Source organism: Myripristis murdjan, chromosome 13 (genome assembly GCF_902150065.1).
Source record: "Myripristis murdjan chromosome 13, fMyrMur1.1, whole genome shotgun sequence".
NCBI classification, from domain to species: Eukaryota; Metazoa; Chordata; class Actinopteri; order Holocentriformes; family Holocentridae; genus Myripristis; species Myripristis murdjan.
The window spans coordinates 19,813,346-19,837,133 of NC_043992.1; the positions used below are offsets into that span (position 1 = coordinate 19,813,346).

At 41.4% G+C, this 23,788-nt stretch overlaps 1 protein-coding gene across 1 annotated transcript in view; it reads left to right on the forward strand.

Annotated features, from left to right (window-relative positions):
* The first annotated feature begins 19,944 nt into the window (after positions 1 to 19,944).
* Positions 19,945 to 23,788, forward strand: part of pcp4b (Purkinje cell protein 4b) — a 42,039-nt gene continuing 38,195 nt past the window's right edge. The window contains exon 1 of the mRNA XM_030067110.1: positions 19,945 to 20,085. Coding sequence (XP_029922970.1) covers positions 20,077 to 20,085 — 9 coding nt within the window. The 5' untranslated portion in view covers positions 19,945 to 20,076. The remainder of the gene's footprint in view (positions 20,086 to 23,788) is intronic.

Sequence of the window (23,788 nt, forward strand, 5' to 3'; positions counted from 1 at the left end):
TAGATTTATCTCTGCTGGTAACCTTGAGTGGGCAAATGTGAACCCAGGCCCAACAAAAAAGTGGCTTAGTGACTAAATGAAACCAATTCCTGTAGAAAATTGTTTGCAGTGGGCCTAACTTTAAGCCTTGTGTAATTGTGAATACTATTTTATTAACCCCCAAAGTCGAGGATGTCTTACAGCTCTGACAGAGGTCAGAATGCAGGGTCGGCCACAGCGGTCGCCCTGCAGCTGGTACAGATTCAGTGTGACACTTTGGCAGGGTGGATGGTTGTTGTCACAGGGGCTTGAATCCTCTGGCTAAAGAAGGGCCTATCTACTTAATATGCCACTACAACCTTTAAATGTGCTTCTTTTGCTTTGTTGTTGAGAGTGCATTTTTAAGCACAAAGAGAGACAGATATTCACAGGCGGTAAATCAAAAGGCATACAGAAACACATCAGCTGACATTTCATGGAAAACTCCCCTTGAATTGTCGGTTACGTAGCAACAGCATGAATGCTTTCATTTTTGAAAATATAATTCTGACACAGTTTCCTGCAAGTCTCTGTCACTTGATGGCTGGCACAAATCCTCACTTTGGAAATCACGGTGAGCGTGAGGAAAGTGTTTGCCCTCCCCCCCGCTATGCTTTCATTCTGCCTCCTCGCACCAAATGCCTGGCATTAAAGTGGCAGGCTGTTAAATAAATTAAGTGTCCTCCTGTGGGCCTGACAAAGGCAGGCACAATACGAGAGGCCTATTACATGACCCGCTTCAGTGTTTTGTTTTCCAGACTAATCTTACCCCTCCCTGGGGTTTACTTAGGGCACTCCGTGGGTTTCAGTTTACACTGCACAAATGTTGTGTTCGTATCGTTGGGAGCAAGAGATCTCTCGAACCCGGAGAGCCAGCCTGGGCCGGTGTCTGCCTTTCCCGCAGCGAAGCCTTAAAAAGATCCCTTACTTCCAGCCCTCACACCCTTGGCCACCTCTTGGAGTCCCTGTCACTCATTCGTCCTCCTGCTGTCTGTCATGACCTCCTCTCCTGCTCTGGGTCTTGTGTGATGCTATCGTCACACCGCACACGCTCACTTTCCAGTGCCAGTCTGGCTCTTGGCCCTTTAGGATCAGACTACATAGCTCTTCAGCTTTCAGGGGACTGCCTGTTCCTACAGCAGGTTCCTCTCTCCTCACTCCCTCCTGCAGGAAATGCCGAAAATTACCGAATGGAACACAAATGTTGCACTAAAATCAGCAGAGACCAAAACAAAACAGAGGATTCTGCTGCTAAGGTGCTGCTCCCCAGCTACCTGAACAGCTTGCTGTTGGCAATTAGCACGAAGATAGTGGACGCTTTTGTTAACATGTATGAATAAATAAATGGAAACTTCTGCTAATGGCTCTCTGGAGCTTGAAAATGATGTCTCCAGTGGCTTGTTACATGGCGCTTTCCACTTCCTGTTCGCCTGGATCCATTAGCGGTCCAGTCAGTGTATCGCTGTGGCTAGGGAAGAAGCTGAGCGGAGCAGTGGTACTGAAACAACACAGGCAACGTTACTAATCTCACAGTGCCAGAGCAGCAACACACGCTATGTGTTTGCACCCTAGTCAGGTATTTTTAAACATATGGATAACATGAATGAGCTGATTTATTGTTATTGGAGGGGAAACAACGTTTGCCAGCTCAGACCCGTACAGCTAACTGCTGCAGATTGACACAAGGCTCCTGACCTCGAGTGTGCAAACGTAAAGGTGCCACCACAGTCATCTCTTGTCATTGACCCATGAATACGGGGCAATGATGGGGCCATGATTCCTGCACTGCAGAAGTTACTCCTCCAACATGAATATGATAATGGAACATAAACCCTGAGAGCACTTCATCATCATCTTTATAAATATTTATTCATGCACAACGGACCCCAGTGACATGTAAAAGCTTCGCCTCTTCAGAATGCCATTGCGTTGCTGTAATTGACTTGAATTAAATGGGCCCTCTTGGCACTGGTCAGGGCAAGCGAAACAGTTCACGCTTTGTCTGCGGCTCTCAAGGGCCAGCGCTGATATATCACAACTGATGAATAACTTAGCACATCCTCTCATTATTGAAAGCCAATGCTTTCAAGAGCACTGCAGCACAGGGCACCTACCAAATTAAAGGCCTCCTTCAAACGTAACTGTCTGCCACTGTATTATGTGTCTAGGGCCATTATCGCCAATTGAAGCTAAATCCTTGACACAACCTTGTTAGCATAATTAAGGCACTCTTAATTAGCTGAATAATGCAACTCAGAAAGTGATGTGGTTGGACCATCACCAGAGTGAAAGCATGAGAGAGCCATTCAGTAGAGATAGATAGATAGATAGATAGATAGATAGATAGATAGATAGATAGATAGATGTCTTTCTGCTTGGGGCCCCAGTGACTGATTAACTGGTTGGCTAAGCAGAGTACTTCCTCTGCCTCAGAGGTGTTTCCAGTCCCAGACAGGCCTTTTGTCGCCACTGTGTGTGTGTGTGTGTGTGTGTGACTCAGTGTACTGTGTCAGATCACGTTTCATCCCTCATGTTTGCCAAAGAAAAGCTTGAGTTTTAATTTGCTTTGATGTGGCAGACCAGCAAAAACACTTTGGGGGAAAAAAAAATCAATGGATTGCTCTACCTTGAAAGAATATGGCATGCATAGCAAACGAGGATGCTTCCAGAAAAACAAATTATTTTATCTGCTGTCACACTGTGAGATCAAAAAGTGTACCTCTAATGAGGAAATTGCATCCCAACTTTGCATCTGAGATTTTTTTAGAATCGGTGCATCAACAATCGGCATTCACATTAATGATGACTTACTATTTGATGGCAAGAGAATGATATTAGAGTGACACTTAGATGGTGTGAGCAACGCCTTAGGAACGTTTCAAACAGTGAAATCATCCTTTGTAGCTTAGTACAATGTTTTCTACAAGGATCTCAGTATTTTCTCAGTAGCCTGTGTTTACCCGAGGTGGTTTTCTGGGAAGCATACATAAACTGAAATGAAAGACTTTTGTCTCTGCAGAAAAAAAAGGAGAAATAGACACACAAGCCAAAACGTCTTGATTTGGGAGGAGAAGCTTTTGAGTGTTGTTGCCAGGACCTCCCCGCTGTCAGAGGAAACCTTCAGAATGTTTTACTACATTAAACAAAGGCTAAATATTTCAGGATGAATACAGAGAGAATGTGGGTATGCAAAACAACAAAAAATCACTCTGGATATATTTTTGGTCTAATGAGACATTAAGCTGTCATCAGTGTGGAAGATCAGTATCCCCTTTTAAATCACTCCTTAAAACATAGTTGTAAAAGCAGTCATTTATATAGGCCCAATGACCTGTTTTATTCCTCTTGTTTTGTTTTATTTGTTATTTTATTAGCTATATTTCCTAATTTAACTAATGATCCCAGAGGGCTCTTGCCCCCTCTCACTCTTATCCCAATCTTCTTCTTATTTGTCCTCTTTTAGTAACTTTCTAAACACTATGAGCATGTTGCAACTTGTTTTGAATAGTGCTATATTAAGTTATGTAATATATAGATTATAATTATTATTATTATAACTCATGATTTGTCTGGTTGTTTGTTGTTTACTCATTTACAATTTGTCTTCCAATTTTGATTTGATTAGTTTTATTTTATTTCATTTAACAGATTGACTGTATTTGATTTTATCTGATAATTGCCCACTTGGATCCCATTTTTTGGCTGTGGTTTTTGTTTTCTGGCCTAAAAAGACTTTTTTAACAGTGATGAAGGGCTCTTAATAAACTTTATCATTATTGCTATTATTATTGCTAGTGGGAGTAGTAGTGGTAGTAGTAGTAGTAGTAATGTGGTAGTCCTGTTTTTTTTACTATATCTGAGCTTTGAGTTAAAACACTGTTAAAACTTAATTTGAAATAGCTAACCATATTGATACAAAAATGTATGATCAGTTGTCACAAGTTGCATCTCTTCTATGCAAAAGTTCATGTTTAATCTTTTAAAATAAAATATGGTTTTGTTGGCTGTGCTGACGCTGAATTGATACTACCTCAGATCGAAGCCTCACTCCTCTCTGTGCAGAAACTGCAGGGCCTTTTTTCATGTGCCTCGACCTGCCTATCTGTCATGGGTGGGCACAGATGGGAGCAACTTTGGCAGTAAGGGGCAGTGGTTTAGCGTGTCAGCACTTCTGCAGACCACGTCCCCTGATAGAGCATGTCCTGATAAATGATATCCAGCTGTCTTTGTACAGGCAGCCAAAAAGACTTACACACCATCCCTTGTAATAGAAAGCACTCCTCGTAAAATCTGGCATTGACTTGTTGCTCAGACAACCCGTACAGTAGCCTGGGAAAACAATTCTCAGAAAACCAGAGGGGCTTCTTCTCTGTCATGTGCTTGGGGTCACTGGTGTGTGCAACAATGAATATGACAAACTCAGCTGACATAGTCAAACTACTGTAACGCCAGGCACAGGCTGGTGGGGAAAAAATACCAAAACATTTTAACACTCGCATTTCTTAGACATAACTTCTTAGCCTAAGCCTTGGGCTTACTGTTGCCCAGGGCCTAGGTTAGCCTTAGTGCTTAGGTTAGACCAAGCCTTCCAATAAGCCCTGGGTTAAGGATTCACAGCCCACAACCTCAATTCTGATTCTTTGATACAGAAAACTTTAACTTTTGGGGATATCCTCCCAAAAATCAGAGGTAACCCAGCTCTGGAGCAGGGTTTAGTGAGCCCTGGGCTAAAGGTGAAGGTGTCCTACATTCTGAGGCTCTGTTCCCACCTGGAATTAAAATGCATCTTTGGTGATCTGAACTCAAGTGAACAGCTTTCAGTCTGTCTGCACACAACTGGACTTTAAGTGCATCTTCACCTGGGCCTTCACCTGCACACTTGTGATCAGATCTCACTTTCCTGCTCTATATGCAAATAAACACGTATCATTAGAGAGAGCAAGAGAGAGAGAGGCCATAAAATGAAATTCTTACCTTGCTTCCATGCAAAAAATAAAAATAAAATGGCATTTAAGGGGCAGCAGGTACTTGACAAAAGGAGACATTCTGGCTTACTCCAGCCCTATTTTAATGTGACTGTCAAATCTGAAGATGCATTTCACATTTGTTACAGGCTCAATCACATTCATGCTCAGATTATTTAATTATTCTAGCAGGTCTGAGAGGGTCGGGTTCTCCACATACATCAACCTGCAATATCTCTGTGGTATTCCTCTAGTAACTGAAATGCCCACATTCACATTGTGGCCTGTAATATTTCCGTAGTATTCCTATAGTAACTCTCATGTCTAGGGTTATAAAAAATGTGTTTAATTGCACCAGGGCACAAAGTTTAAGAACTCCTGCCGGCTCTGAATTTTATATGGAAGAAAAAACCCTACATATTGTCAATTCATATTTTAGAGTTGCCCCAAATTTTCTTGCATAATGTTTTTAGGGGAGCTCATGTCTTATTAAGGGGAGCAGAGCTCCTCCTGGCTCCCGTGTAGTTCCCACCCTGCAGGTAAACAGTTTGTGCTTTTATTCCTTAACCAGCTGCTTTACAGCCGACCTGCACCTCATTTTGCATTTAACCAATCAGCTGACAGTTCAGCTGCTGGACAGAGTCAGGTAAAGATATTTTCTCTATTGGAAAAGTGATGGTCTGGCCGGTGTCAGGCTGGACAGGACAGAGGATGTCGGCTTAGTAGGCGGTCCTTCAACCTGTCCTGGGACACACGTGTGTTTACGCCTCTAATACGGATGCTAATGGAGGTGAAAAGGGCCAATGAATGTTCACTCTGAAAGAAACTTACATTTATCAACTTGAAACCTCAGAATTCCTAATACAGTATATTTCTTACCCTTATAGGCAAAAGATCAAGCAATACAGTTTCTTGAGATTCTGTGTGTTGAATAGCTTTTTATCTATCCAGAGTTTAAAACCAGGATTTTCAAGGGGTTATTAGATACAGATTCTTTGTTGTATCCAGGAATCCGACCTTTTCCCCTAACTCTCTCTTTTCCTCCCTCTCTCTCTCTCTCTCTCTCTCTTTTATGTTTGTTTTAGAAGTCGTTTCAATCATGTACTTGGATCTTGGGGAAGATGGGGGAACATGTAGGATATTTTACAGAGATCTAGACCGTGTCTCGGGGAGGAAAGCCAGCCATGCTCTGGTTTTCAAGATGGGTGAAGGAAAAAAACAACTTAGGTGTACTTTACAATTACTGTTATTTTCTCGCACAAATGCTTTGGAGGCTTCATCTGTGGCACCATGATGACCTCTTGTCAGTGGTCAGAGGCCATCAGATGTTTTTTTCCTTAGATGTAGGATGACTGACATCAATGCAGAGTCAGGAAGATATGGGCTGAAATGCACTTGACAGACTTCACTAATGACATGATATCCCATCATGGAAACATGTAAGGAGGGTGCATGTGTTGAATGTATGGTCAATGGATGGAGAGCAGCAGTGCATAGGGAAAGGTGTGATAATGCTGTCAAAAAATAAAAAATAAACACAACAAACAACAAAATAAAATAAAATAGCTGAATACAAAGAATAAAAAAAAGCTTTGCAAAGAGCTGGCAAATCACAGCAAATCATTGAATGGAGACTAGGAACTGAGTTTTGGAGCATGCAGCTGAAGTTTGCAGGACAAATCTGTTGCAGGTTTGGCTCATGAACTGCTGTGTCAAGTGTTTGAAAAAGTGCAAGCAGAGATTGTAGTTGGTCCTGTAAGAGGCTTTCCGGTTCATCACAATTACAGTACTAGTACAGCTTAGACCACTGCAGCATTTTATCAAATGACACAGCTGTCATTTATGGATGATCCCCTAACGCCCTCTGCTTGGACACTGATGTCCGAAATTCAATGTTTCCACAGCCTAAAGATAAGGATAAACCATTAACCACACCAAAAGACTCATAAAGTGCATTGCATAAGGTGAAGGACTGGAACATGACGGTGCAAGTGAACAAATTTTTGACATGCAAGAAATGTGTCTTGTGAAAAGCAATTCAGCAGATTTTTTATTTTTTTTCAAAATTTATATTACATCTGTTAACACTTAGATCCATTTCATTCTCACTTCTGGCAGAGTCATTTTCCTTCTGCAGTCAAATCTCAATTTTACATCAAGTGAATGGTCAGCTTTGCATTTTCACATGCTTGGAGATATCCACGTGAGTTTTATAATGAGAGATTGAAGCGTGAAGCATAGATAATCTCGCAGAGCTTCTTTGCATTAAAATTGATGGAATAATGTTTTTTTTTTTTTTTTTTTTTTTCATTCAAAATCCTCTTTCCATTAACATGGTGGTGTTACTTTTGGGAAATCCCTACCATGACCAAATCACTGGGGGCATCAACCAACTCGTCCTCTGGGCTATCAGAAAGCAATTGAGCGGCTCCTTCTACTTAACTGAAAATCACCAATCAATGACACAACATGACAAATGTATTCACTGCATGACTGATGGCAGCTGGGGACGTGGTGATGGAAGCCTTATTTGTTTTTAGTCAGCTAATTTTTCATTTTAACAACTTTTGACCTACATTTTCCACTTGTGTGGCAAACATGCGGAAACCATTAAATGTAAAGCACTTGCCCGAAGGCAAACTACAATCTTTCATTAATAAATTGTTCCCATAGATATTATATTCTAGACAAGTGCACTCAGTCACTTATGGAAAATCCAGTTTTACACACTGTATGCGCACCGATGACACATAATCCTCTTTTAATGCTGAACCCACCAATAGGAACCTGTGTTTCCCACTGATGGATTTGTCATTGCTAGTGCTGGGTACTGACACTGATTTCCAGAATCAATTGAATTCCAGTTCACAAGGTCTCATATTGATTCTATTTCCAATTTGATTCTATTCCATTTGATTCAATTTGATTCAATTAGACTAATGCTGTGAATTATACAAGGAATCCTCAAACCTTGTGCATTATTAAAAGTATTGATATATACATTAAGAATTGTCCCCAAGGCAGTTCCACTAATGTGCTTTTTATTTACAATGACCAACACAGCAGAGCACAATATAGTGCATATCTACAGATTCAGACCAAAAAATTAAAAGATCGATTCAGAGATTAAATGAATTAATAATCAGATGGTTATTAAGAAGATTTTTACTCAGTTGAACCCAGCCCTAGGCACTGCAATTGCATGCTGCACAGCCAAGCTTAGTTCAAACTCGCCGAGATTTATTTAAAATTCTAGTGGAGATCCCAAAGACACCAAAGACACAAAATACATGTCCTGCAGAATTACAGGGAAATGTGTATAAAATGACGCACAAAACATCTTGACATCTTCTATTTGATGCAAGTGTGATGCAGCTTCAATCAAGTTTTGCAAGCGGCAGATACAGAATATGCACGCGTCATTGTAGAATATGGAAAAAGTGTTTTGTTTTCTAACTTTAAAAATGAATAAAATGGAAATTTAAGGGAAAACTGAAAATTCAAGGGATTAAATGATGAGGTTTCTACAGAACATCAGCCATGGGTAAAGTGTCACGGTATGCCACTGTAGCTTTTGCCAAGTTAGCAGTCTTGCTAGCTGTGAATCTGAATCATCATCTTCACATCATCAGCACATCTTTTACCACTGGCAGAAAGAGGGAGAGACAGCAGTAGGAGGTTATGAAGATGTTAGACAGACAGAGAGCAACACATTGTGCAGCACCATCAGCCATTTGCTATTTCACACTTGATCACTCATCTCTGTTAGGCTCAGTCTGCATGAATTAGCCAACAGTGGGATGGTACCATACCATACAAATTCCCTTTTAGTCCCCTTTGTCAGTGCTCCACCCCAGAAAACATGAACAAATATCTATTGGAGGGAGTGAAAATAAATAAATAAATAAATAAAAATACACCACTTGAAGCTCCTATATTGCCAGAACATTTGTCATCATTAGAGGTGATGAAAACAGCTGCAAAAGATGGGAAATTATAAAGCCTTTATGTATTTGTCCCATAGAAACAGATTGAAATAAAAACAGTCCTCCCCATTCAACTCAATACATTTGAGGATTTTTATCCTATGGTACCACTAGGAAAACCTCTGCATAAACCAACTTAAGGCTAGTTTGCAGGTGCTGACCGGAGGATCTCGTAGCACAAACTTAGCAGCACAGCACACACTGATGCAGGAGTTCACAGTTCTTTTATTAATCTGCTTTTAGGCTATAGCCACAGCCTAACACACCTAGACAGAGCTCAAGCAAGTGTGACTTGCGTTGTTTCCATAGCAACGGACCAAAATCACCATTTTATGCAGTGCCAGGCAAATGATCTTTGCATATAGTCCAATGGCCTCTCTGCTCATTCCATTCCTTTTGATTCTACCCTTATGGAGGTCCATACAGACACCAGCACCAGCGTCTTCTCAGGTCATTTTGTACATTTTGCACTAAATTGGATCTCCAGCCTGCATAAAGAAACCTGTAATCCTCATTTTTTGGTGTATGGGTTACCACTACTCCTACAGATCTGCTGATGTTGAGTATTTAAAACTACTGCTGTGACATTTTGGCTAAACAGATTTTGCTAAATATGCTTGTTGAGAATGTGGTAATTGTTTCCACACATCCTTGCACCCCAAACCTCTGTAATGTCTCTCTCTCTCTCTCTTGTTCTTTTTCTGTCCCTCCAGGCAAGACAAGGGCGGCAGGGTGAATGAGAAATAATTAATAGGTTTCCTAGCTAATGGGTATTGATAGTCCATCAGTAATGTACCCTCCTGTTCTGTCAGGGCCTTTTCTGCTCCTGTTCAGAAGGCCCTTTGCTTCGTTCAGCAATTTCATGTCTCATAAAGTACAGCTCGAAGTAATCTTCAGAACCAGTTTTCAATAATGTCTTTGGGAACTTGGAGGAACACAAGGTCTTGGTGCTGTATAGTAATTAAGCATTGGCTCATCTTCCCTGGTCTCTCTTTCACTTCACTGGTCGGGCTTTGTTCTGCGGTTGAAGTATATCAGGGTAATAAACGCCACAATCTATGGTTTCTCCGTTTCCCAGCTGAGCCAAGGACAAGGTGACACAATGTAATTGCACACCTCCAATGTGGATTTTTTGGAGCGTGCTCTGCACTTGAACATCTCGATTTTACACTCCTTCCTCCGAGGAAATAAAAGTAAACACAGAAGTACTGTTTCCCTGGGAAGGGGTAAATTAGCAGTCTTCCTCTGGTCTATTTTTCTCCCTGTGCTCTCAAGCAGCATAAAAACTGCACTAAGCCAAACAGCACAGAGTGTTTGTTTACTTCCAAAATGAAACTCTCCGTTTACACGTTTACGCAATAATGTTAGGGTACCGTCTGATTTTACCTGACATTTGCAGAGCTGTTTTATAATGTAACACATATAGCTCTGACTATTCTTCTGGATTTGCAGAGTTTTACCTGATGCGCAACATGATGGGAATAAAAGTTTTAACACTGAAGCAAAAAGATACAGCTGCCTTTTATTAAGGTGGTATTCTGAAAACAGTTATAAGATCAAAATTGAATTGGGCATTTTGATGTAATTACATACTTTCTGCACAAGGTGATGTCATATATGTGGGAATCATCCCCATCTCCCCCTGCGAGAAGCATAAGACACACACTTCCATCTAATCTTTGTGTCAGCTTTCAAACTTTATTGCTGTAACTTTGAAAATGGGGTGGACAGGAGCCAAAAATGAGAACTGCAGAATAGCACACATTAAGTATGTCACATCAGCCAGGTTTTGAATTGAATATTTGCTTCAAATATTTTAGTTGATCTCCATTTGTGGCTTCATTTCCTTTTTTTTCTGGTACATTTAATCCTGATATTTTACAGCTACAACTACATTTGGGGCCATATGTTCAAGGAGATGAATGGCTGAATTATAGTACATTGTTTCAGTTATTCATATGCTTTTGTGTATTTCAACTTCTTTCCCTTTGAGGGTGTCCTGGACTCTTCATTCACTGTAATATTGTCCTGATGCAAATACAAAGCACCTTGAGAAAATCAGACCCACCTGACCATCAAAACATTTATCCCTGATTTGGTATTGATACGCACGATGAGAGGAATCAGTTTAAGATGGATTCAATCGCTATCAATTCCTACCTGATATGAATAAAGAGACCTATTGCCAATATTCCCAGACTGATCCATCTATGTTCAAGTGCTGACAGTGCACATTGGCTCAGCCTAGCTCCACTTGTAATACAATTGGTATTGATCACAAGCACAGACAAGGCAAGACAAATTGAATCCAGACCTCACCAGTAGGCAGTGAGAGTTAGATTCACTTCCAGGACAGTAAGTCGGTGGCTTCACGTTCACTCATTGCTGTCTGACTCTGTTAGTCTGTTAGGGAGACTTCCTGCTGGAGTCTGACATGTAGACATGCTCTCATTACTTCCCTGTGATTGGCAAAATTCCTAATAATTAGGAACTAATAACTGTAGTGTGCAGAAATGAGTCATGAAATGCACCGACAGCACTCTGCTGGAGTTGCCCACTGGGCATGGCAGCTGGAGAGCTACACCAAGGGGAAAATGCATGTTTACAGGATGAAGGTAGAGGTGTGTTTGAGTGCATGTGTGTGTGTGTGTGTGTGAGAGAGAGAGAGAGAGAGAGGGAAAGGAACTGAGTGTGTGTGCTGTGTGTGTAAGTGTGCACATTTTAGTCTTCCATATTAATTTGTCTCCTGCTGAGATCTATACCATTTTACTGGGTCAGATATTACAGATTTTTCTTGCAGCAAGGATTTGTATAATTGGATCGCTTTTGGTTTAGCTTATTTGACAACTTTTAAGTTAAAGCATCTCATCGTCAAAGAGGATATAAAAATAAAAAATTTAATTCCATTGTGGCCTCTAGTCTTAAGAAAACACATTAAACAAGGTTTTCCTGTATATGAGGACACCTTTTGATGCCAAATGTTTTTTCAGCATTAAGTGAGTGTAGCTGTGGCTGCCTTCGCTTCATGCAAGCACACACTATGCATCTCATTAGACGTACCCTACTTTCTCTTCAGCGGGCTGCGAGCTAATAGAAGTCGACTGGCTCTGTGACTCTGTGCCCAGCAGCTACAGTGCCACTTATTATAACAATGGCTCTACACACTGTGATGAGAGGGAGCGTTTTTCCATGCAAGGACCTGGCCACAACAGATGATGGTACACCAAGCCAGGGAACATCACAAGAGTGGACAACACAAGGCATGTGACAGCAGTTGGGGGACAAAACTGAGGAGAAGGCAGAAGAGAAAGACAGACAGAGAGCAATCGAGAGAGAAAGAGAGAGAGAGTCTGGAAATAGCTGTAGATCGGGGAGCAGATCCCGGGCAAGAGGAGCTGTCGGGCTTTCCCTGTGTGCGATTTCATCATGCAGCTGTCTCTGCCTCTCCAGTGTGGTGGCTGCACTCACAGGATTAGATTAAGTTGCCAACCATGGTCATAAAAACATGGAGAATGTCTCGCGGCTCTTTTGACACAATGTTTGTTTAGAGAGTGCAAGGAGATTCAGGCACGCGCACGTGTGTGCACACAAACACAAATCAGTGATGGTTGGCTACATCCAAGAGCTCTAAAGCAGGGGCCCTACATAGAGAGGACACAGGGTAATGGCAGAAGGGCAAAATGTTAAAGGAACAGTTCACCCAAAATACAAACACACAAAAATTGCTCCTAGTGCACTCTATCAAGCCACAGAGTTTCTGTGTGATTTGGTGAGATTTCCAGTCAGCAGCAATCATCCCTTTTTCCTAGCAAGGCAATACAATGGGGCTGGGCAATTGGGTATTGATGTCACTGTTTCTGGAAAAAGCTGTTGCCACTGAGTTTTTCACATGGACATTTTTGACAGTTTCAACTCCACAAAGTAACACCCATACAGCCTCCTTCCCCTTTGTGTTGCGGTGAAAAGAGAGAGGAAAGACAATTACAGACGGGAAACCTCGTCAAATCACAGAGACAGAGACACTATCTGGAATGAATAGACTGCAATAGGTGTAAGTGGGGAAATCCCTTTTTATATTTTGAGTGATCTGTTCCTTTAAAGCTATATGAATATATAAGGTACAATTTATGTAAACACAGCTGTGTCATTTTAATCCAAAAATTGGGTCTGCAAAAGAATTGAGACCCTAACTCAGACACTGTAGATTTGTCTACCGTGCATTTTACACTGGGGGGAAATTATCTCAGTGACCAGCAATGGATGCAACTTAAAAGTGAAATACAAAACAAGCCCTTGAATGGTGGTGAGTGAGCACTTTGTCCACTTTGTCTTGCCGCTGATGGCTGCACCTCTTCACAAGCCCTGTGCCCACCAGCCACTAAGAAGAGGAAATGATGTTTTCTAACATTAAGCCACTGCCATCATCTCTGGGTTTTGAAGAATATACAAGATGCCCAGTTCTGTCTCAGAGTCACAAAGGTCTCCTGACCTGTGCATATGTGTTTCTATGTGTGTGTATAGCTCGACATGTTTGTGTGTATATTACAAAGCCCTGACAGCACAGCAGCTCTCTCAAACCTCCTCATTAACAGAGACAACAAAGTGGTCAATTCTGCTTCGAGTGCTTGGTATGTAAATCGCGGAGGACATGCAAGTTAGTTATTAGCCATGTGAATTGATTATATGTTCTCGTCATGAATCTCTCTGTGCTGTAGCCGCAGAGGCAGCACACATTTAACATTACACTGTGCTCACACATCCCTGCATCCCTGACCAGAATTATAAAACCTGCACAAGGAGTGAACGAGTGCTGAGAGCAGTTTGGCTGTACTATAATCAAACAAGAGGGATGACAAGAGATGTAGTACCGTGCTGCACACTGGCCAGGGGCTTACAAACAGAACAGAAACTTGATTAGAAAAAAAAAGAGAGAAGACCGCCACTCGTTTGTGTCTTTGACTTTTGTCGTTACACTTGGCTCTTTACAGGGCTGGGACATTATCTGGCTCACAGGTAAGCCAGCAAAGCTCAAAGCTAGGTCAACTTTGATGTCAGTCCACACCAAAAGCAAAAATGAGGACGCATTGCCTGCCTTGTCTTTGGTGCACTCTATAATATTGTAACTTGAGTCAATGACCCTGTAGCCAGGCGTCTGGTATTTGTTTCAATGCTGGTGAAAAGTGGCAGTTTGACTGTTTACAACACACAACAAACTTCAATATGATAGTGAAGGGAAACACAACATGGTCCAGGTGTGTGTTGCCCCCAACTGAGGCATCTGTAGTGCTACCAGGAGGTGGGAACATAGCTATGCTCCACTATGATGGCCCCCAGCCTCATGAGACGCTATTAAAGTTGGGATCAGATAGAAGTCAAACCACACAAACCCTATAAGCTACCATGGTGAGGAAAGCAAACTAACAGACTCAATCTGGAGCGATAATATCAGATTAATTCCACCCCCAGTGGCCACAGATAAACAACAATATTGGAAAGGGAGATGTGTTGGAGTGCAGCCAGTCTAAATAAACTGATTTAGAAGAGATAGAGTTAATAGAGGATATGGTTAATTTTTGCTAATCGAGGCAAGCAGCGTGTTATCTGTCGTCGTAGAAACCCTGGGGTCTTTTCATCATAGAGGGAATACTTAGTGGTGGTTAGGTTTAACACATGCAGCAGCTCAATTTGTATATTCGTATGTGGAAGGATAAATGTGTATCACTTCCCTTGGCAGACAACCACATACACTGCACCAGAGCTTACGCTGTTATAGAATACTGCAGGATGAATGTCAATGTAGAGTGATATTCCCGGTTTATGTCTGGTGATGTTGCTTGTATTGCACAGTGAACATGAGGTCCTGTTGTTCCAAATCGCCCCGTATGTGACTGGGAAACCCTGGGATCTGTCCACATGTCTGCACCAGTGGCATGAAGACTAATTCCTGAGCATTTGTTTTACTTGGTGGTTTAAAATATTGCGATTCCGACGTGTAGTTGAACAACAATATGAAAAAAGTTCTGAAAATTTTTCAGCACCATAGCACACAATGTTCTGACTCATCTCGGGATCCAGAGTAAAGTAAACACATGGCAAGTGGGGACTCAACAGAAGTAGGTCTGTAATCCATTTTTGATTTCTACTTATATTTTGCATGGCTCTCTCAGCATCAAGGGTGTATTCATATGTCTAACTCTTTTGACAGTAAGTTGCAATGCACCTTCCTCACTCAGTGTTTGATGTATAGTTTTCCTTCACCCGTATGTCAGCCTATAGAGCTGCGGATGAGTTGAAGGGACTGGATCCTATAGGGGCTGTATAAGGCTCCCCCAGCGATCCATACTGATGGAGCACATAAAAGAGACTGCCAAAGTGCCAAAGTAAAGCTTGGCAGCTGTCGGAAGGCATAGCTATAGCCCCTACATCATATCACCCATCAGTATAGACCGCCAGTGATTATGCATTACACAGCCAGCATCGTAATCCTTGTTATCTGACCCGCCCTCTCAGTGTAGCCCCCAGTAGCTTGGCACTGAACTTTGTGCTGTATGTTCTTCCAGTGTATTCTGGTGTGTTGATGTGAGCCACGACTTGATTGTGCTTCAGAATGGGTATCTAAAATTTCTGGTTTGCTCAGGCCTGAATCACCTTGTGAGTTTTGCTCTATCTTGTAAAATCTTTATGCATTCTTAATCCCCAAATTTAGCGTCAACGGTAATGACGGTGATGATGCTGATATAAATGCGTTTGAAGAGTTGTATTCAGCTGGGCTCATGACAGCATTTATGTATTTCTACGCATCACCCTGTAGTGAGGAGGGCTCTGTCAGATCTGAGTCCGTTCCTGTTCTCTCAGAGAGACGGACAAAAGAAAAATGTCATGTTAAAACACCGCACCCCCTATAAAAACAACAACAACAACATAAAAAATTGTTAGGTTACGAGTGTACATGAATTTGGCGAAGAGGGATTTATGGAGGAGTAACATGGACACACACTACACACACACACACACACACACACACACACACATACATATTGTGTGCACATACACATGCATGATTTCCATCAGTATGTGTGTGTGTGCACACACGCAGTATGAAAATAGATTGTATGCACTTCGCCGAGGGAGGAGTAACTTCAGAACAACAAAGCAGAATCAAGGTATTTCTTCAGAATAATTCATGAATAAAACTCTGGGGAAAAAGCACGACTGACTAGTATTAAGAACTAACAAACTTCAAAGTGACACAAGGTACCAGGATGAAAAGACCTCAAGCACTGCAAAGAAATAGTGAAGGACATGACAGATCACAGAAATACATAAAACTCTACAAACACACATTCAGTACTCAGGCACTATGTGCATTTTGTCAACATGATGTGCAGTGTAGCTGCAGTTTTAGAAGTATGGTGAGAAGTGTGTGTTCATGCATGCTGGCTGATGGTGCGTGTATTAGACCACAACCATAAACAATATAAGAGCGTTAAAAAGAGCTCTGCCCAAAATTATCTGGCATCATTACAGATGTTCTACATGGCTTAAAGAGGAGTAAAGGAGCCTTCATATCTCAGGTGAATCCTCAGTTCAGAAATATTGAGTGAAGATAATTGTAGCGCCCACATAACCCCACCTCTGTACCATCACACATATGTAGACAAAATGACATCCACAGTTGTAAGGAGCTGAAACTGTATACTCTCCATTCCCCAAAGAGATGTGTTAAAATTTAAGTGTTATCAAAGGATATGTCCTTACAGGTATAAATAACTGAGGTGTCACATAAAGTTTAAGGCCTCAGAACGAGAAGAAATGGCAGCTGATTTATCTCTGCATTGAAAAGACACATCTCTTCACGGAGAAGAGACATTCTGCCAGAAAGGCTTCATCTGTCTCTCATTATGTATTAATCCTCCCTCTGAACTGTGTTTGCACAAGTTGCCATGGAATTGCCCCACAGGTACTGTGATTTTTTTTTTTAATAAACCTCAAAAATAGCATGTCATTAGGCTCATTATGCTCATACAGCTAAATCTGATAATTTAAGCAAATGAAAACAATAAAATGACACTTCTTTATTAGTGAGATGTCAATTAGCCCACCTAATCGCTGTCTAGTAAGTTGTAAAACAGGATAAAAGTTCAAAAGTGAGCACACATCAACATGAGAAATTCTTTTAAATGTTCTAGCTGAGGTATAAAAAGCTTATTAATAGCTGAGATGAAATAACTCATTAACTTTACTTTGTGAAAGCATGAGTCATAGAATAATTTAGACAGTTTTCAGCCATGGAGGGGGAGGGAATCCAGCACTGATACGTCAAACTTCACTTCACTGCGGCTCACGTGAGAAGCTCCCTATTCACAGAACATGGTTCACCAGCTTCCTCCTCTGGGAGCATCCTCTCCTTGAAACGATGCTGTGAGGATACATGGAGAAATCTTGATGTAATGCAGTTTACCCAGGTACACCAACCAGCTATATTCTCTTACATGACCCTGTGCTTTTGCTGTGGCTTCTCCTGAGTTCTCAGCGTTAACCTGATAATCAATTGGCTAGCACTGGTCTTATCAACAATATAAAACTGTGATTGCTGTCCCTGGCTCGAAACATCGCTCTGCAGGTCAGACACCAAATAGTATCGACAATTACTGGCTAAAGGGATGTCTGACTCTGCTGGTCCAAAATGGTCGGCAGTTCAGACAACAAATTGTATCTGCAAGAAGTTCCATGAAATGCATGTATCATTGTATGACTGCTCCCTCACTCTACCACTGCGCAATTCCTGTCTTATTGTAGTTACAAAATAGATTTTCATAATTTAGACCCCACCTAAAATCTATGCATTCATACTTCAAACAATCATCTTGTAGTAAGACTAAGTAAATGCTAAAGTCCACAACATTAACATGCTTCAAATCAATTTAGAAATGAATCTTTACCATTCCAGTGTCCCAAAGTCCTCATTTTGGAGAGAAGAGGCAACAACGCCTCAAACACATATGAATTTGCAGACCTCACCACTGGCAGATTTTGGGGAGATGGTAGCACATCATGAGTTGCACCTATAATGAATCCAATGTGGTTCACATTGCCCGTGTTTATCCCACAGCTTCCTCCAACCACGTTTCCGCCTCCTCACTGTTTCCCAATTCATCAGCTGATTCAGAGACAGCAGCATTGCCACCTTTTCCTGCCAATATATTTTTATCCCCTACTGCATAGGGGATGTCCCACACGTCTTGTAAAGTCGCAAACAATACATTTATGTAATATGCATGTAATTTGCCTGAATTGGCTCTTGGGTTCCGTTTTCGCCGAGCTGATATAGATGGAGCTACAGGCCAACATCAAGAATCAAGAATCATCAAACAACAAGAATCTGTCAGTGTCATCCCACCTTTCAGCATTTGATACTCCACTGTTTCCTCCTTTCCTTTAATAATAAGCCATACAGCTACATTTCAGGACTCAGAGCAATTTTCTAACATATATGAGCCAGCTGGCGTCTTTAACTTCTCTACCTTTGTTATAGGCATCTTGTATGCTGTCAAGAGCGATTCTAGCTAAGCCAGAAAACCAAACTGCAGGCACTACAGATTGCGCTGTGCCATGCTAACTTCATAAGCGTTCACAAAAACCTCAGTACCATCTGCTGCACTTGGCAAAGTAAATTACATTTTCTAGCAACCAGCTCAGGCAGTGGCATTTGAGGAAATGTTTTTGTGCAGAACAAAGACCCTAAAGTAATTTTGAATGTTGAATATCACCTTCAGCTTGTCAGCCACATTGACAGTTAGCCCAGGGACATACAGGTCGAGTCAGAGCAGTATATAAGTTAGGCCTGCATTTGTTATATTTTCTCCCATCCGTCAGGCCTCCATAGGGACTTCAGTGCTCAGGTGACAGTCCCTATGGATGCTGAAGTGCCCTCCAGTTGTATGCACAATGTGAATATGGGTCCTGCTGCTCCTCTTTGTCCAAAGCTATTCTATGTAGATGAGCACAAACCAGAGCATGGTGGCATTCTGGATTGTGAACATAAGTCACTTTTGCTCTTTGAGGTGCGTAGGGCTGCCGTGCAATTTGACACTAACCCATCTAATGAATTTTAAAAATGAATGTATGGATTTAGGACAAATGGAAAAGACCTGCCCCAGCCTGCATAATTGATGCTGAAGGGAATTAAAAGTAGGGGAACGGCATGGTGGCATGGTGCATTACAGTACATTGGATGGATATGTATGTGCACCGTGCAGTGAGACTGATGCAAGAAAGGCATTAAGTCCAGTAGAAATGGTCATTATGCCTTTTGTAAAACCGCTGGCAGTTACTCTTTCAACTAAGAAATTCAATAAACCTTTAACACATCAAGCTCAGTCTCTCTGATGCAATAAATTTAAAACACTTCTGTCAGGGAATGCACCAGAGAAATTTTAATTTGCTTATACCAAAGTAGAAATCCTAAAAAGAATTAATAATATAATGAAATATTCATGGATGATAGACAAATATCACAGCAAAGGATAAACAAAGGCACCAATTATAGCAGCAAAGAAAGGAATATGATATATATATAGTAGTGATACTATCAAAGATAAAAGTTGAGGTCGTCGCTGCTTGAATATTGCTGTGTTTTCGTAAGAAAAAGCACCAAAAGAGGACATAACCTCATTTCAAAACTGCTGTCATGTAAATCACACCCGCACATGCGGTCGTGGTGGGAGTAAGTAATAATAGCACATATTTCAAAATAGCAGTTCCTGTTGATGACTGATGAGTGAGATGCATCCCACCCTACAAACTAATTAATGACCCGGTGTTCGCCAAAAGGAGTCAGAAGCAGCGTCTGTTTGATTATGATGAAAAGGGCTTACACAGCGTATGAATATTTTAAGGAGTTGGGTGGTGACTTGAGAGACTGATTTGCCCACGGCATTCCTATTGGTTTAGTGGGGACGTGATGACACGGAGGAGTTGGGCTTAACACTTTATAAAGCTTCCCTGTCCGCGGCGAGCCACTGTTAAAAGATCACTGTTGCTGAAACTTCACATCCTGCGCCTCACGCACTGGAAACAGACGAGCGAGCTCGACGTTACTGTCCATCATGAGCGAGGTAGGATCATATTTACGCTTTACAACTAGAAAAAAACACTGGAATTAACTCAATTACGCACGATCCATGCGCGCTTATGCGCAAAGCGAAGACGAACTGGTGATTTAATAATCCACCGCTGTGTAGTTGTCAGCGGATCTCTGTTAACGAATGTGATTTATCATCCTGTATCTACTGTTGCTGAAGGCAGGCAGCAGCGTGAGGATATGATTCATGATGCTGTGTGAGATGCTGCACAGCTGCACTGCCAAAAGTGTGCCAATTAACCAGCGTCAGTGGAGGGAACTCCACGGCGCATCTCTTTGCTGTCGGCGACCTTTACTTTCACCAAAGCCTTCCAAAGTGTCAGCACGGAGTTTTTGTGAAATTTAACATTTTATTATTATTATTATTATTATTATTATTATTATTATTTCCAGTCCAATAGAATCACTACCACATTCAATCAAAATTTAAACCTAAGTGCAACTCCGTTGTGTGCCAACAACTATTAGGGACAGCATGTTGCGCAAATGTGGAGCGCAGTGTGAGTAAATTAGAGAACCTAATTCCAGCTAAACGGTGCCTCTAATTTCACTTGACTTTGTTGCTTATTATTATTATTATTATTATTATTATTATTATTAGTAGTAGTAGTAGTAGTAGAAGTAGTAGTATTCTTGCATAAATGTAGCTCTTGGTGGGAAGAAATCCAACATTTTAAGTGCAGTATACCTTTGAAAAACAATGGTACAGGTAATTCTTTACAAACAACAGTTGATGACACCTCATTCCATGTTTGAACTACACGCCGCCGCTACAAAAAACACAAAAATTAAAAAGCTATATAAAGGATTTTTGTTAACTGTGCAATTCATAAAATGCACTAATGAACTCTTTGCTTTGTTTGAATGTATGCTGGATATTGCATAAGGTATGCTTAAAACTGATATGCTGTTTTGCATTATTCATGTGATGTTTTAATTGGTGACCCTGGTTCTATTCTATTCTATTCTATTCTATTCTATTCTATTCTATTCTATTCTATTCTATTAGTGTCGGTGACTGCACAGTGTGTAACTGCGGGTGTGTATACAGTATGTTAGTGCAGGTGATTACACTGTATGGTGCTATAGGCTTATGTCTCAATATAACTAACGGAGCGGCTCTAGGCAACAGAGAACTGACACCACAGGGGGTTACAGCTTGGAATGGAAAACTGCTATTAGGTTTTCCCACAGCTCGCTGCCCCTGATCCCTCAGTCACAGATGTTCCAGCTCCATTCAATTCAAAGTGGTGGGAGGCGGATATTAATAGCCCTTTTTTAGTTGAGAGTTAAGAACATTTTATCCGGCACAGACTCGAAAGTTTATTACTTAATGCCCGGATTACTCCACTAAGGTCACCACCAGCATTTTCAGTCTGCCTTAATGTTCATAGCTGTGGTACTAATTTGCTTTTAGTGTGGCAATGTCACGCACATGTTATACTAAAATGTCAGCCGCTGCAATACTGTAAAACCCTATTAGTAAATGTGATGGTGGTGCATTTTTGATGATTTTAATGCAACTTTGACATGATTTCTCTCCCAAAATTCATCATGACTTGACGGTAGCTGTTGATGTGGTCTGTATTTTGCCTCGGCATCACTAGGATACATTGGCATATAGGTTTTGCTTGTTTGTTGAGTGACTTTGTTGTAAAACTTTATTGCATAAGGTAGTTCTTAGTTGTTGAAGTATTCTGACCTGCTGGCAGATTGAGAGGTCTCAGCCTCCAGCTGTCAGTGCTACAAAGCAGGGCTCTAAACAACTCGCTTTTCAGTTCAGTCAATTCAAAATGCAAACCCCAACTACAATTCACTTACTAGTGACAGAGCATCCAGTCTCAGCGATTATTTTATAGGTGTCAGAACTTACTTCCTGCAAATGATTTTCAAGTTTCAATTCAATTTAACTTTCAGAAAATCCAGGAGACGAATTGATTAAACGGAGAGTGAAACTGAATCGTACCTTTCAGTGCTGCAGAGGTTTGTCAGCATTGTGATGAATAAAACTAAGAGAAGATATAGGGGGATTTTCTTGTGTTCGATGAAGAAGGATGGGCTTTGTGCTTTTGCCGTGACCTTCCATCTTCAGAACAAGCGGCCAACCGGTCGGAGTGTGTTCTACTGTACATTTATAATGTAGGACCAGAGAGAGTACAGAAGCAGCCCCACAATTAACCACAGAGAAATACTTCAGGAGTTGTAGTGTCCACATATATCTGTCTAAATGCGCATTTTTTTAAAAAATTTGTGACCACATTTCTGCCCAAGTTGAGAAAACATAGTTATATAAAGTACATTTGCATGTTTGTGCAGAGTAGTAGAGCGGCAGAGAGCAAAGGTTGGCAGTGTGAGACATCTGAGGAGTTTGGCTCCACAGATTGTGCATCAGCAGTCAGGTTTTAACCTCACGGACACAGCAGCTCCTGCCTCAGCACCTGAACTGCCAGAGGTTCCCAGTCGAACCTTGTCCAAGGGCAGTCAGCAGTGACCTTTGGATAACAAGAAGGCAGTGTTATCACAGTGCAGTCATACTGATAGCTACGCCGTCATTACTTCAAATGGATAGATGGCAGATGTCGCTGTACTTCCCTGCAAGTTGCTCATAATGACTCATTCATTGACTGCCTCAATAAAAGTTGGACTCGCTGTGCACATTGAGATGCAGCTATAGCAGGTCTTGAGTTAATGAATATCCATCCTTGGCTGGTAAGAAAATCACCTGTGTCTTTTTTAAAAATAATAATAACGTGTAAAGTATAGTGAAAGTGCCATCTCCCACTGATTAAGAGAGGTGTAATCTTTGGGAGGAGGAGGCAGTGGAAGGACTGTGAAGTGATTTTTCTACTTAGCTCATATATTTTTTCAAGCGCCTCGCAGAGTGGAGTTGTTCTCAATCAGTGTCATGCGTGTATCCCACCTCCAAACTTGACATGAGGCCAGTAATTGCGGCGCAGCAGTCCAGCATGTTCTGGATGGATGAGTCTCGCAGTGGTCAGCAATGCGGCCCTTCCTCCCCTACCCCCACCCATCTCTCTCTTTGCGTACTCCCCCTCCACCTCTTCCTTCCCCTCCTCTCGCCTACACACTCAGCAAGTACAATGTGCATAAGGTATTATCCTGACATCATATTCACCCCCTTATTCTGAGGTTTTGCATTGTGCACTCTTCCTCTCTCTCTCTCTCTCTCTGTTGTGCTCTCTCTCAGCAAAGTACCCAAATCAACAACTTAAAACATATAAGACCTTCAACACTGTGTTGTACAACCTGAGCCCCTGAGGCTGTTGACTTCTGTCAGTGTGCTTGTCACGAGGAATGAACAAGATGACAAGAGGGGCTGGAAAAATCTGCAGAGCTAAAAACGATGGAAAGTGGCTGATTCAGACACTTTTGTACTTATCTGCAGTAACTTTCCCATTACACACACAGAAGAGAGTTAAAGCTACTGACACCATAACCAACCACCATAACATTGGCTCAACGTTCAAATAACTTAGATGCTGATTTACTGAAGCTTTTGATGTGCCCAAAACCAGTGGCATAACCTTGGATTGGTCAAGAAAATGTTGCCACCAGTGATGAGTCTTAACGTGATTTCAAACACTGAAAACATTTTAGCACCTACTATCGGCTTTAGTAAATCAGAGCCTTAGTATTCAAAATTCTTAGGTGCCAAA